The sequence below is a fragment of the Macrobrachium nipponense genome, chromosome 28 (genome assembly GCF_015104395.2).
Source record: "Macrobrachium nipponense isolate FS-2020 chromosome 28, ASM1510439v2, whole genome shotgun sequence".
Taxonomy (NCBI): Eukaryota; Metazoa; Arthropoda; class Malacostraca; order Decapoda; family Palaemonidae; genus Macrobrachium; species Macrobrachium nipponense.
The window spans coordinates 20049339-20061838 of record NC_087217.1 but is presented as its reverse complement, the minus strand read 5'-3'; the positions used below and the strand labels follow the sequence as shown (position 1 = coordinate 20061838).

The 12500-nt window shown below is 40.7% G+C and overlaps 1 protein-coding gene across 3 annotated transcripts in view; it reads right to left on the bottom strand.

Annotated features, from left to right (window-relative positions):
- The window catches only part of LOC135201554 (uncharacterized), a 142161-nt gene extending 132874 nt beyond the window's left edge, over positions 1-9287 (bottom strand). For all 3 annotated transcript variants that reach the window (XM_064230553.1, XM_064230554.1, XM_064230555.1), the window contains exon 1: positions 9085-9287. In XM_064230553.1, the coding sequence (XP_064086623.1) occupies positions 9085-9239 (155 nt within the window). In that variant the 5' untranslated portion in view covers positions 9240-9287. The remainder of the gene's footprint in view (positions 1-9084) is intronic.
- Positions 9288-12500: the final 3213 nt, after the last annotated feature.

Genomic DNA, 12500 nt, shown 5'->3' with positions numbered 1-12500 from the left:
TCACGATCATCCACTCGTACTTTTTGTTTAAAACATTTGCGCTTTGCCAGTAGTTATATTAATCACATTGGCCTCTTGATTGCAAAATGATTCAACGGGAAAGTACGCTAATCAAGAACTCACAGAATCAATAGCCTGAGTTGACCTTCAACCCACACTTGTGCCATAAAGCAAACTGGTTAACCTATAGAGATTGATTCATTTACACGGGCGCGTTTAATTCAGACTGAACGTCACAATCGCTTTTGATTAACATGGCAGCGTTCAACGACAACCGAAAGTAAAACGAAAAACGGTTTGAAAAAGATTTTATTCTATTTTTTGCCCGTACAAAGGATAATTGGTTTGTGACTGAACCCCAACCGGATCGTTTTGCATGTGAGCGTTGAATGCTGACCGAACCCCAAAAAGCGAGAATTGTTTACACGGAGGCGTTTAATGCCGACTGAAACCCCCAAACCCACGCTTTGTTTACACGGGAGTGTTTAATGCTGGAACAAACGCACCCGGGAATGGTTATTGCTACGGTTATTGCCTTCCATAAAAAGCGTCAAGAAATGGCGCGCTGGGGAAAAATATCTCGCTCCCCTGCTGAAGATGGTAATTCAATTGGTTTCATTTGGAAATCATCACTGCGCGAACCCATTCTGGCCGCTGACGAGATGGGCCGCAAAAACAGATTCACTCTTTCACACACGGGGGGTTGGGGGGAATCATTATGGCTGAGCGAAGTGCGATTGTGCTCTGAGAGAGAGAGAGAGAGAGAGAGAGAGAGAGACGTCGCAAAGAATATGCGGGGAATCGGCGACGTCTTTAGAATGTATTCGTCTCCTTGGAATTCATGGGCTTAGAGATCATAATCACAAGAATTGGCTGTTAAGCCCGAACAGAAACTGTCTGGAGGTTCACTTGGGAGAATGAAAGGCAGTAAAGAGAAAATACCGCAGCCGAGAATATTTTCATATTGGAAGGAACTGCAATATTGGGGAGAAAATTTCGCCCCCCCAGGGGAACTTTCTGCAATTCATGGAGATTTCAATATCAAGGCGAATGATAAAATCGGCAGGAAGATTTCGGATTCAGGGGGCTTCAGTACTTCAAGGAATATGTCCTAACTTTTAGTAAGTGTCACATACTTTAAGTATTATTCATTTGCCCAGAAGTACAAACTGCTCTGCATTAAATCCCTTAACCTTTTCCTCTCCCAAAAAGTACTTACAGATTTATCATGGTTTCACTTTTGCTACTGTGATGCTGACATATGACATTATTTGCAAAACAGTTATGCATTCAGGTTATTATAAAGTACGAAGTGGAAGTAGAATGAACATAATCAATTGATTTGGGTTTTCAAGACTCACGCTCATTCTTTCTTGATAATGCAATATATATATATATATATATATATATATATATATATATATATATATATATAAAATTGTTAGTCAGTCTTCCTTGCGTAGCGCAGGTTAAGACCCTTTGCTATAAAATATTTCCAAATACTAATAAAAACAAAATTTAAAAAAAGTGGGCCTGACAAGAGACCAAGAGGCTCCTTTGAACCCATCACCCACCCAAAAAAATGACTCAATATAATCATGAAAATGCCACACAAGAAGTTCTGCGTTCAAAGGAGGCTGCCTCTACCACCAAATCAGATTGAGATTTTATGCAATACAAAGTTCAGGAAGGCCCACATTTTCCTACAGTAATGAATTCCAAGGCAACACTGGAATAAAAACGACGAATCTGTTCCCTTACTCAATCTCACCCACGCTCGATTCTCCTCCCCCTTTCCCCCCAAAAACAAAAAAAAAGACCGAGACAAAAACCTGAAAAGACCAACAGTAACTTTGTGAGGCCCTTTTTCTACCGCGGAGACACGACGTATTCCAAACTCATTTGCATGATAAAGAAATCAAAGTATCGCAGACAATGGAAAGATTCCATTTTTTCTGTGCGACATTAAACGAAATTAATTCGGGGGACGCAACAGTCTGTGTCGCGTTTCACTTTTATCTCGCTCCTCACGTTCGCCAGAGGCTCTCGCCTCCTCCCCCTACGGAAAGGGAAAGATAAAACCTTTCCCCCTCCCCTCACGTAAAAAGAGAAAGATAACTACGAAAACATTCCTGACAAGAACGGAAATAACTTGAGTCGTGGAAGAGACGGACGCTCCGAGACTGATTCGTTTGTTAGTCTGTCCACGCGATTCTCAGGCCATTGAGATAGACTGATTCCCATTCGACATGACTTCCTTTCGTTCCAGCCACATCCTCTAAGCCCCTACTTTATTTTTTCCTCCCACACATCCTCTTTTTTTTCCCCCCTTTCGAATCATCCCATTTTGGTCCTTCGAACGGTCGTATATTTTAACGACAGCTTCCTTCCTTCCTTCCTCGGTCATTTCTTCTGAGTAGATTCAGTACGTTGAAGTGGACGGCTCTTTTGTCCCGTCTGGGTCAGGTGATGGAATGCGGTTCACTGGGTCAGAGAGAATCTGGGTCACGGGGTCAAATAATAAACTCAGGTAATGGAAATTGGCTCACCGGGTCAAAAACAATCTAGGTCACAGGGTCAAATGGAAATTTCCTGATAAACTAAGGTAATCGAAATTGGCTCACGGGATCAAAAACAATCTGGGTCAGAGGGTCAAAGGGAAATTTTCTGACAGATTCAGGTGATGGAATCTGGGTCACGGGGTCAAAGAGAATCTAGGTCACAGGGTCAAAGGGAAATTTTCTGACAGATTTAGGTGATGGAATCTGGGTCACGGGGTCAAAGAGAATCTAGGTCACAGGGTCAAAAGGAAAGGGTTTCTTTTCTGACAGATTCAGGTGATGGAATCTGGTCATCGGGGTCAAAGAGAATCTAGGTCACAGGGCTCAAAGGGAATTTCTGGACAGATTCAGGTGATGGAATCTGGGTCACGGGTGTCAAAGAGAATCTAGGGTTCACAGGTCAAAGGGAAATTTTCTGACAGATTCAGGTGATGGAATCTGGGTCACGGGGTCAAAGAGAATCTAGGTCACAGGGTCAAAGGGAAATTTTCTGACAGATTCAGGTGATGGAATCTGGGTCACGGGGTCAAAGAGAATCTAAGGTCACAAGGGGTCAAAGGGATTTTCTGACAGTTCAGGGTGATGGAATCTGGGTCACGGGGTCAAAGAGAATCTAGGTCACAGGGTCAAAGGGAAATTTTCTGACAGATTCAGGTGATGGAATCTGGGTCACGGGGTCAAAGAGAATCTAGGTCACAGGGTCAAAGGGAAATTTTCTGACAGATTCAGGTGATGGAATCTGGGTCACGGGGTCAAAGAGAATCTGGGTCATGAGGTCAAAGGGAAATTTTCTGACAAGGTCAGATGATGGGAATTGGGTTAAAGGATCATAGGAAACAGATTCCCAGGATCAAAGAATAACTGGGTCATTGGGTCAAACTGCTAAGTGGTTCACTTCAGGGAGACTGGCTCTAAGGGAAACTGAGTTAATGATTCAAAGGGATACCAGTTACTAGGCTGAGGGAAGAAAAATAGGTTACCGAGTTAAAGGGACATTGGGTCATGGGGGGTCATGGGTTGGAGGAGAAATGTGTTGATTGGGTCAGGTGAGGTGACACTGGCTAAATCGATCGAGGTACTGAGGTAAAGAAGGTCTCATATATAACAAAGAATTTTCTTGAACTGAACCTCCAAAACTAACAGTGTTTAAGGTCTTCAACGGTAATATAATCGCATGATTTCCATTCTTCCTTTTTAAATGGGAGACTTAGGCAGGTAAGAGAGTATGCATATATATATATATATATATATATATATATATATATATATATATATATATATATATAATATGCATCTATATACTCAAACCGAAACACGCAAATACATCTAAAGAAATGCCTAAATAAACAGAGGGATAACTTTCGAAAACTAGCGGTGATCTGCACGAATTATAATAAGAGCAAAAACGATAACATGTAACTGATAACCGATGATGAGATAACTCTTATGTCATCAACGTAAGAAATGTTCTTCAAGATACCACGAATATTATCAGTTCCATCTTTATCGATCTTTATCGTTCTTATTCTAAAATAAACCAACCGTTCGAACCGGAAAAAAAACTCGAATACGGTTAATAAAAAGAAGCGACCGTGAATCTAAAAATAGTAATGGACCACATAAAAGGAAGGTTGCCACATGAATATGTGGCGTTGGGGCCTGGGAGTTAATGCGGTGGGTGGTGGGGGGGGGGGGGGGGGGGGGGGGGGAATGGCACATTCACATAAATACGTGTTAGGCAGCTTTACTACGCTCAGGTCACCAACGACGTAAAAATACAGAAAATGTCAGAAGCGAGAAAAAGGAGCGTGTAAATGAGAGCTTCCGTAAGGGCGAGAGGGACGTTGAAAATGACGGTCATTTCGACCATGTCATCGAGAGGTTTGGCACTCTAATGCCGCCTCGGAACCATCTTCTTACGGGTGAATGTCTCGGGGTATTGTTATAAAATTGAAGATGTTTTTGAATTCCCCCCCACCTCCCCCTTCCCCTTTCCTCTTTCCCACCCCGCTCTCCCTCTCTCTCTCTCTCTCTCTCCATCTTTCGACAACAATTAGAAGAGCTCCGGTGTCTCTTCTCCTCCTTCATTTATCAGCGTACCAGATGTCACCATCCTTTTTCAAATCGTTTCTTTTTGACCCGTCCGTTTTTTCTTGCTGCAATCGTACCCTTTATATGTATATTTTTCTATTTCCTCTTTACTTTTTTTTTTATTTCTTATGTGTTTGTGGTCTCGTGGCTCTCATTCCTTTTCATTTCACCCTCTTCCCTTTATCTGTTGCATCGCCCTTCATACCGTCAACAATATCAAGTATTTCTTTCATGTTTCACCCCTTCCGTCGTATTTTGTGTTTTGCTCATTTTTTTTCTGTCTGCTACACAGAACCCACCTGACAGATTGTTTGTCTCGCAAATATATTGTATTTAGTTTGGTAAAAGGTACTTCTTTCAAAAGCACGCGGTGTACTTACAATTTTTTTTCACTCTCTCTCCCTCCCTCCCTTCCTCTCTCATGCAGCGTATTTGGATAATGAGGTCACTAATATTTCTCTCTCACTAAGCCGTGTGCAAAATCATATACATCGCTTATATTTATTTAAATTCGGGGCACATTTGTTGGAATCGTTATCTCTTCTCCATCTCCTAACATAGGGAGTTACTGGTATAACTTAATCAATAATCTCTCTTTCTCTCTCTCTCTATCTACACATACAATTATACATATATATATATATATATATATATATATATATATATATATATATAAAACTAACAGTACACTTAAATGCCGCAACTTTTCCTCTTTTTATTTCACACATACACATATACAATAACACATTCTCCATCACTACAATTATTTTCGTAAGGGCTAAAGTCAACATACACGGAAATTACCACTCTACTCTTCCACCTTTCTCTTTCAACATTCAAAATCACTCACACGTATCTTTCTCTATCCCATGCACACACACACATATACATCCCTCTTCATCTCTCTTTTATTTCTCCGCCTTTCTCTTCCTCTCTCTTTATCTCTCAACATTCCTCTTTCTCCGTCGCGTACACAACCCCCCACACGTATTGATTCCTCACGGCTAAAATTCAGAGCAATGTGGACACAGCGAAATTAATATTCTGCGTAACAGGATCAACTATGAAGGTCGACTAAGTGGACCAACTCTGACAGCCGGAGTCCAGCTTTCATTAAAGACCCCGCTGCCAAAGAGACTGGCGTTTGAATGATACGTGACTCGCAGTCGTGGGAGGTAAGGGTTAGGTGCTAGGGGTAGGGGGGAGGGGGAGGGGAGTGGAGGGGGAGGCAAGTGGGGGTTAAAGTCTGAAAGGGAGAGGGAGGCGGGGGGGGGGGGGTGGGAAACAGGAAGTTTTCTGTTGGGGTCAGATTTGGGTAACTAGAGAGAGAGAGAGAGAGAGAGAGAGAGAGAGAGTGTCATGGAAAGGAGAAGGGGGAGGGGAGGGGAGGGGAGGGGAGGGGGGGTTAGGGAAAGCGGGAAAGAGGCAAGGGAGAATGATGTGTGCCTTAAGGGAATGCGGAATCATACGGAAAATGTGGATATAGGAGAAAGGAAAAGGCCTAGATATTGGTTGGTTACCTAGCAACGCGACCTACAGCTTATTGTGGGATCCGAACCACAGTATATCGAGAAATGAATTTCCAGTCGCCAGAAATAAATTCCTCTGATTCGACGTTGGCAGAGCGGGGGAATCGAACTCGCGACTACCGAATCGGTAAGCGAGCACGTAAACCACTCGTCCAGCGAAGAACTAAAGGAAAGGCATACGTAGATGGGTTTGGCTATGTGATGAGGGACATGTGAATTTTTAACTGCCGAGTCGTAGATGAATCACGAGTCCTCATTAGCCGCTTCATAGGTTCATCGGCAGCTCGTCGAACCACCACACAAACCCTGCGCCATTCCTCTCTCTCTCCCTCTCTCTCTCTTACGTTCAGTATTCTGCAATCTCTAGGTCTTTCCCTCCTACCTTGCATATTGCAAGACAAGGTTGCGTAACCGCTAGGAAAGAGCTCGTGTATTCAAAACTCGATCTTTCCACTGAACATCAGCAATTTCACTCCTATAGAGGAGAGTCGGTTCAACAATTCCTAGACAAACTTCATCCTTGGCTTTCATAGACACTACAGGTTGACTCTCACCCCGCCCCCCTTTTTTTATACATACGGTGGCGGTTGCATTAAAAGCTAGTAAGAGATTGCTTCTTTCAACATTAACAATTCTCTTAATACCAGATCTTACTATCTTTTCATGTGAACAATTTACTTAGACCTTAATCTCTGGATTCCTCGGGTACACACCATGAAATTTTCTATTGATCATGCACAATGTGTTCAGAAGCTTCATCCAACCCAAGGAAATGAGGTATTTGTCTTAATTGATAAAAATAAAATATCTTCTTCGATGTTCCAGAACGTTGCTGTCGTAAATATGCATCTACGAATATCAAGAATATTTGAAAAATAAATCTGTATTCTTCTAAACGCCGTCGCTTCTTCCATACCTGCACCCAACATGGTCCTTTGAGCGTCCTCGACTGACCAATATAAAAGTTATTTTCCTTTCCCATCTGAGGATTGTAACTCTGACCAGGCAACAACCCATGCTGCCAAATTCATAACCTTGACGCAGAGCCATGTACCCGTTTCTTTATCAATATTTCCCTCGGAAACATCACAGTGCCACGAGAGTTACGTCAGCCTCTCTGTCAAGAAGGAAGCCCTTCCGTCATATCCTCTCCTCCTTGTGTCACCCCTTTAGTTTTACTCGAAACGGGATTCACTTTACAAAGAGGGAAAACCAATATTCAGACAGACTTTTATTTCATTCCATTTCGCACCAATGACATCTCGGCTCGGCCAACGCGGAATCAGAGGAATTTCTTTCTGGTGATAGAAATTCATTTCTCAATGTAATGTGGTTCGGATCCCACAATAAGCTGTAGGTCCCGTTGCTAAGCGGCCAATTGGTTCCTAGCCACGTAAAAATATCTAATCCTTCGGGCCAGCCCTAGGAGAGCTGTTAATTAGCTCAGTGGTCTGGTAAAACTAAGATATATATACTTAATGAATTCTGACAAACCATTTTCCGTTTTGGTGAATCAAAAGATTTTTTTCCCCGTGAAAGAAGCATCTTCTTCAAGTTTCAATTTCCATTTCTCTCTACTAACACATTTAGCTTGTATTAGCCTCACGTACCTTACTCATTTAGCAGTAATAAACAGCAATATAGTTTTCACATAACAGTGTAACGTACTTTAATGTGACGGTCGTCCTCAATTAGACAATCTGGTTACCCGGGAACAGCACGAGCACGAAAACTTTATGAAGTGTGCCGTCAAACTTTTTCAAAACTGGAAAATGATTTTGAATTTACTATTAATCCAGGGCAGTGAACTGGTAAATGTACTGTAACTGCCCTTGAAGATAATGAGAAATCTGTTTAAAAAAATGTGACACGAAATTCTTTACAAGGAAACGGTCTACATCTTATTGTGTCCCTCAACTGTTTAGTATCTCATTGTCTATTTATGGGTCTAATAATAATAATATAATAATAATAATAATAATAATAATAATAATAAGAAGAAGAAGACGACGACTCCGTCACATATTACAATATTTTCTTAGTCCTGCTATATACTAAATACATTTTTCGCCTCTAAGTGCATAGCAAAATAGCTTAAAGAAATGATGGTAGGTGCCAAAACTTCCCTAGCTGAACTCGATACAATAATGTTTGATCATAAGGAATTGAAAATGGTGAATATATTATTGTATATTATATATATATATATATATATATATATATATATATTATATATCTTATATATATTATATATATATATATATATGATAAAATAAAAAATTTTAATTTTTATATTTTTTTTAAAATATATATATAGTGTGTGTATACACATAAAGTTTAAGAAATCAGTTTCCACATCAAATCACTTCTTATATTATTCATTCAAAGCATGAGATTCAATTCCTCTAAGATAATGAAAGAAAAGTATAAATTTCTCTTTGCGTTATTTCTTTCAGTACTGTATATGATTCAAGCCTCCAGATTTACAGCTGACAAAGAAAAAAAGAAAAAAAAATTAAGAGACACGTTCAAGTAATATACACTACGGTATATGTTACACAAAAGTATACATGTGGTCAAGAAACATACACTTTTCCTTGTAGATAAGAACTGTGTGTATGTATGTATGTGTGTTCGTTGTTTGTATGAGAGAGAGAGAGAGAGAGAGAGCGAGAGAGAAGAGAGAGAGAGGATCCCCATCAGTTCTTTTTGGCAGATGTGATGAAAGGGCGTCTCTAAACTTATAAATAAAATCGATGGAATGAAGGAGCTCCCTGGAGGGAGCAGTGACGCCCTCGAGAGAGAAGGGGATTTTTGGAAGGCAGGAGCAATGAAGAGTAAGAAGGAGGAGGAGGAGAAGAAGAAGAAGAAGAAGAAGAAGATCCTCAGAGACTGAGACTCACCTTTGAATGGCCTTCTTGACGAGGGGCCCTTGGTAGAGAGCCGGGTGTCGGTTGACGAAGTAGAGGAACTGGAGTTCTCTCTGGGCCGCCCTGATCAGGTTCAGGCTGAATTGCACCTGCCCCGCGCCCTTCAGTCGGGATTTGTACGGGGGCATCTTGCCCCCTCCTCCTTGAAACCCTCCCTGACCTCCTCCTCCTCCTCCTCCTCCTCTCCTCCACCGCCCCCACCTCCCCCACCACCACCCCCTCCTCCTCCTCCTCCTCCTCCCCCGCCTCCTCCTCCTCCACTTCCACGCCTCCTCCTCCTCCACCTCCACTAGCTCCGTCCTCCGCCCCCCGCCACTCCACCACCTCCTGACTCGTCGGATCCGCCGCCTCCTCCTCCACCTCTTCCTCCGCCGACGGCGTGCTCACCCACCACGGCTGCAACAGAAAGGGAGAAACAAAAGCATTAAATTTCGCCTTCCATGTAAACAGAAAAAAAAAAAAAAAAAAAGAGTTAAAAAATATTAACTTCTGCTACCAATGCAAACGACATAAGGGATGAATATAATACTAGATTCTGCTTCCAATGTGAACAGATAAAAAAAGGATTGCATTCTGCTGGCTATGTAAATACGCAACACTACGCAACACACTTCTTTTAAAAGCCTAAGCAATCAGGTAAAATTTGTAATAGATTCTTCTGTCCATTTAAAAGAGACAGAAATTTTAGATTCTGTTGCCATTAAGAGAAGACGAAAATATTTGATTAGTCTGTCATAATACATTCTAATTCAATTTAAAGTCCGTATCAAAGACATTAATAAAATATATGTTAAATAACGATATTTTAGCAACAAGAGTAGTGGTGGAGCAAGTGGCTTTGATGCCAATATAGTTATAGTAAATGACTACTTATTAAAACTTTATTACAAGTGGAATAAGGGAAACGGAATTATTATTATAAGATGTACCAATGAAGATAAATTTAGCTCTTAACCATACCCAATTAGCCTTGAGCTTACATTAGCGCTCCCGTCCCATCAAAATTTTATAATTTTTTTTATTTACTGTTGCCGGGAGTCGAGAATACCTAGGCACAAACGGCTGTACTGATGCCGGATTCACATTTTCCAGTTTTTATCAGCGTCTAACAAATATCACTGATAAAATCAAATCATTACTACAATTAAGAACAGTTTATAGAACAATTTTATTAAATTACGAATATTTATTAAAGCAAACTTTTTTTTCCAAAGGAGGAAATCATCATCATCATCGCCTCCCAACGTTGTGAGGTGTACGGAACCTCTATGAAATTCCTGCGCTTTATCTTCTACTAATCTCCACTCATTTCCAGCCTCCCTTCTCCTAGTTCTCACCCACGTAGCCCAAGCCATGTCCACATCCCTTACGTCATTCTTCAATTTAACTATAAACTGAACTTCAGCCATTTTCCTTCCGGTGAAATCCCTAATTCAATTCGTCATTAGCCTTTTAATATTCCCCTTAGAGCTTTATTTTGAATTCGAGAAACTTCTGATATAGTTTCCTCGCCACCGTATTCACGTTTATTGTAATACAGATCGCACAGGAGACTTTTGTACACCCTTACTTTCGTGTGCAAATTCGTTCCTTTGATTGTCAAAATCCTTCGGCGGAAAACCTGTACTGGATATCAATATTACTACTTAGATTAATTCCAAGTCCTACCTTTCTAGATATACGATGCATTACATCAAGCAAGCTTTGGAAATCTTGCCGTATTTTGCTTGCCAAAACATGACATCATCTGCTCAGTCGGAGTCTGTCAAGATTCTATCGTTATTCAAGTCTAAACCTTCACTTCCACCTCTAAAACCACTTTATTCACTAAATCTATAAAAAGGGCAAAGAGCAAGGTGAAATAACTCTCTTTTGGAGCAACTTACTATTTACAGCAAATTCACTGACAAGACCTCAACAATATTAATAATGAAGGAAAGTTTACATTAACCTTATCCTTTGCTGCTACTGAATGTAGAAAATAAAGTAGCAGTATCTCAGAGAGAGAGAGAGAGAGAGAGAGAGAGAGAGAGAGAGAGTTTTAATTACTTTTCGGCTACAAATGAGTAGCTAATCACACCGTGATTGAGAGAGAGAGAGAGAGAGAGAGAGAGAGAGAGAGGGGGGGGGGGGGGGTGCCGGGCCGGGAAGGGAGATTTTAATTACCCTTAACAGCAATTTGCTTTTCAGCTTCACCGTAGTTAAGCCTACTGTATCTGACAGTTAAGTAAGTATGTATATAAACACGACAGTGTTAACCCTACTGTAACTGACAGTTAGATAAGTAGGTATATAAACCTAGAGAGAGAGAGAGAGAGAGAGAGAGAGAGAGAGAGAGAGAGAGAGAGAGAGAGAGAGAGAACAATTTTTAGTGGACCAGAAAGTAACTCTTTCAAGACTGATATTTTTATTGAGAAGGCGAAAAATATTGAAACATTACTTTTTACCGACATTCACGATTATTTGGCAAAAGGCAACCAAAGGTTCAGTTCCAGTTATTACCATGAAAAATAAAAGCCGAAGCAAGAGTTATCGAAATTCAAACTACTACCTTTCACAGGAATTAAGATAAACACGCTTTAAGTAAATATTTTTTAGGAAATAAAACACATTAATGATCCGAATTAAACCACAGGTTTAAGTTCAAATGGGAAAAATGAGCAAAAGAAACAGTAGGAAGGATTTTATTAAATGAAACTATAACCAAAATTTTGGACAGAATGTTTTTTTTTTTCATTTTTATGACCAGTTTACCTTATATTTACCTTTTCCCACAAAAGGGATGTTCAGTTTTTTATGACATTCACAGAACACGAGACACGTGGAGAGAGAGAGAGAGAGAGAGAGAGAGAGAGAGAGAGAGAGAGAGAGAGAGAGATGAAGTAACCAGAGGAACAATGTACTATAATAAACATGAAATAAATAATCCAGGTTTCAAGTGTAAACAATAATAGCAGTCACATGAACATGGAGTAAGTAGTAAATTCAGACACAGATAAGACACAGACATTCTCAATGGCAGCATTTCGTCTCCTTGAAACCTTTTTGGGTTTGTTTTATTTTCACAGTAAAAAACACACCGTCATGTACCTTTAGCAACCCGTCACATATATTCCAGTCTTGGAAAATTCATCCCTCAGATTCCAGCGGGCGGAGGATGAGGCTAAAGAGATAACGAAGGTACGAAGAAGAAGAAGAGGAGGAGGAGGAGGGAGAGGAGGAGGAGGAGGAGGACAAAAGATGAGGATGGAAGAAGGACGAGGAAGGAATATGAGTGAGGAGAGAGCTAAAAGGATGAACTTTTTCCAAGGTATTCTCACTTCATATCCTTTCGTCGTAAGACTCATAAGCGTCACACCATCCAAGGACCCATTCCCGCCTCCCCAGCG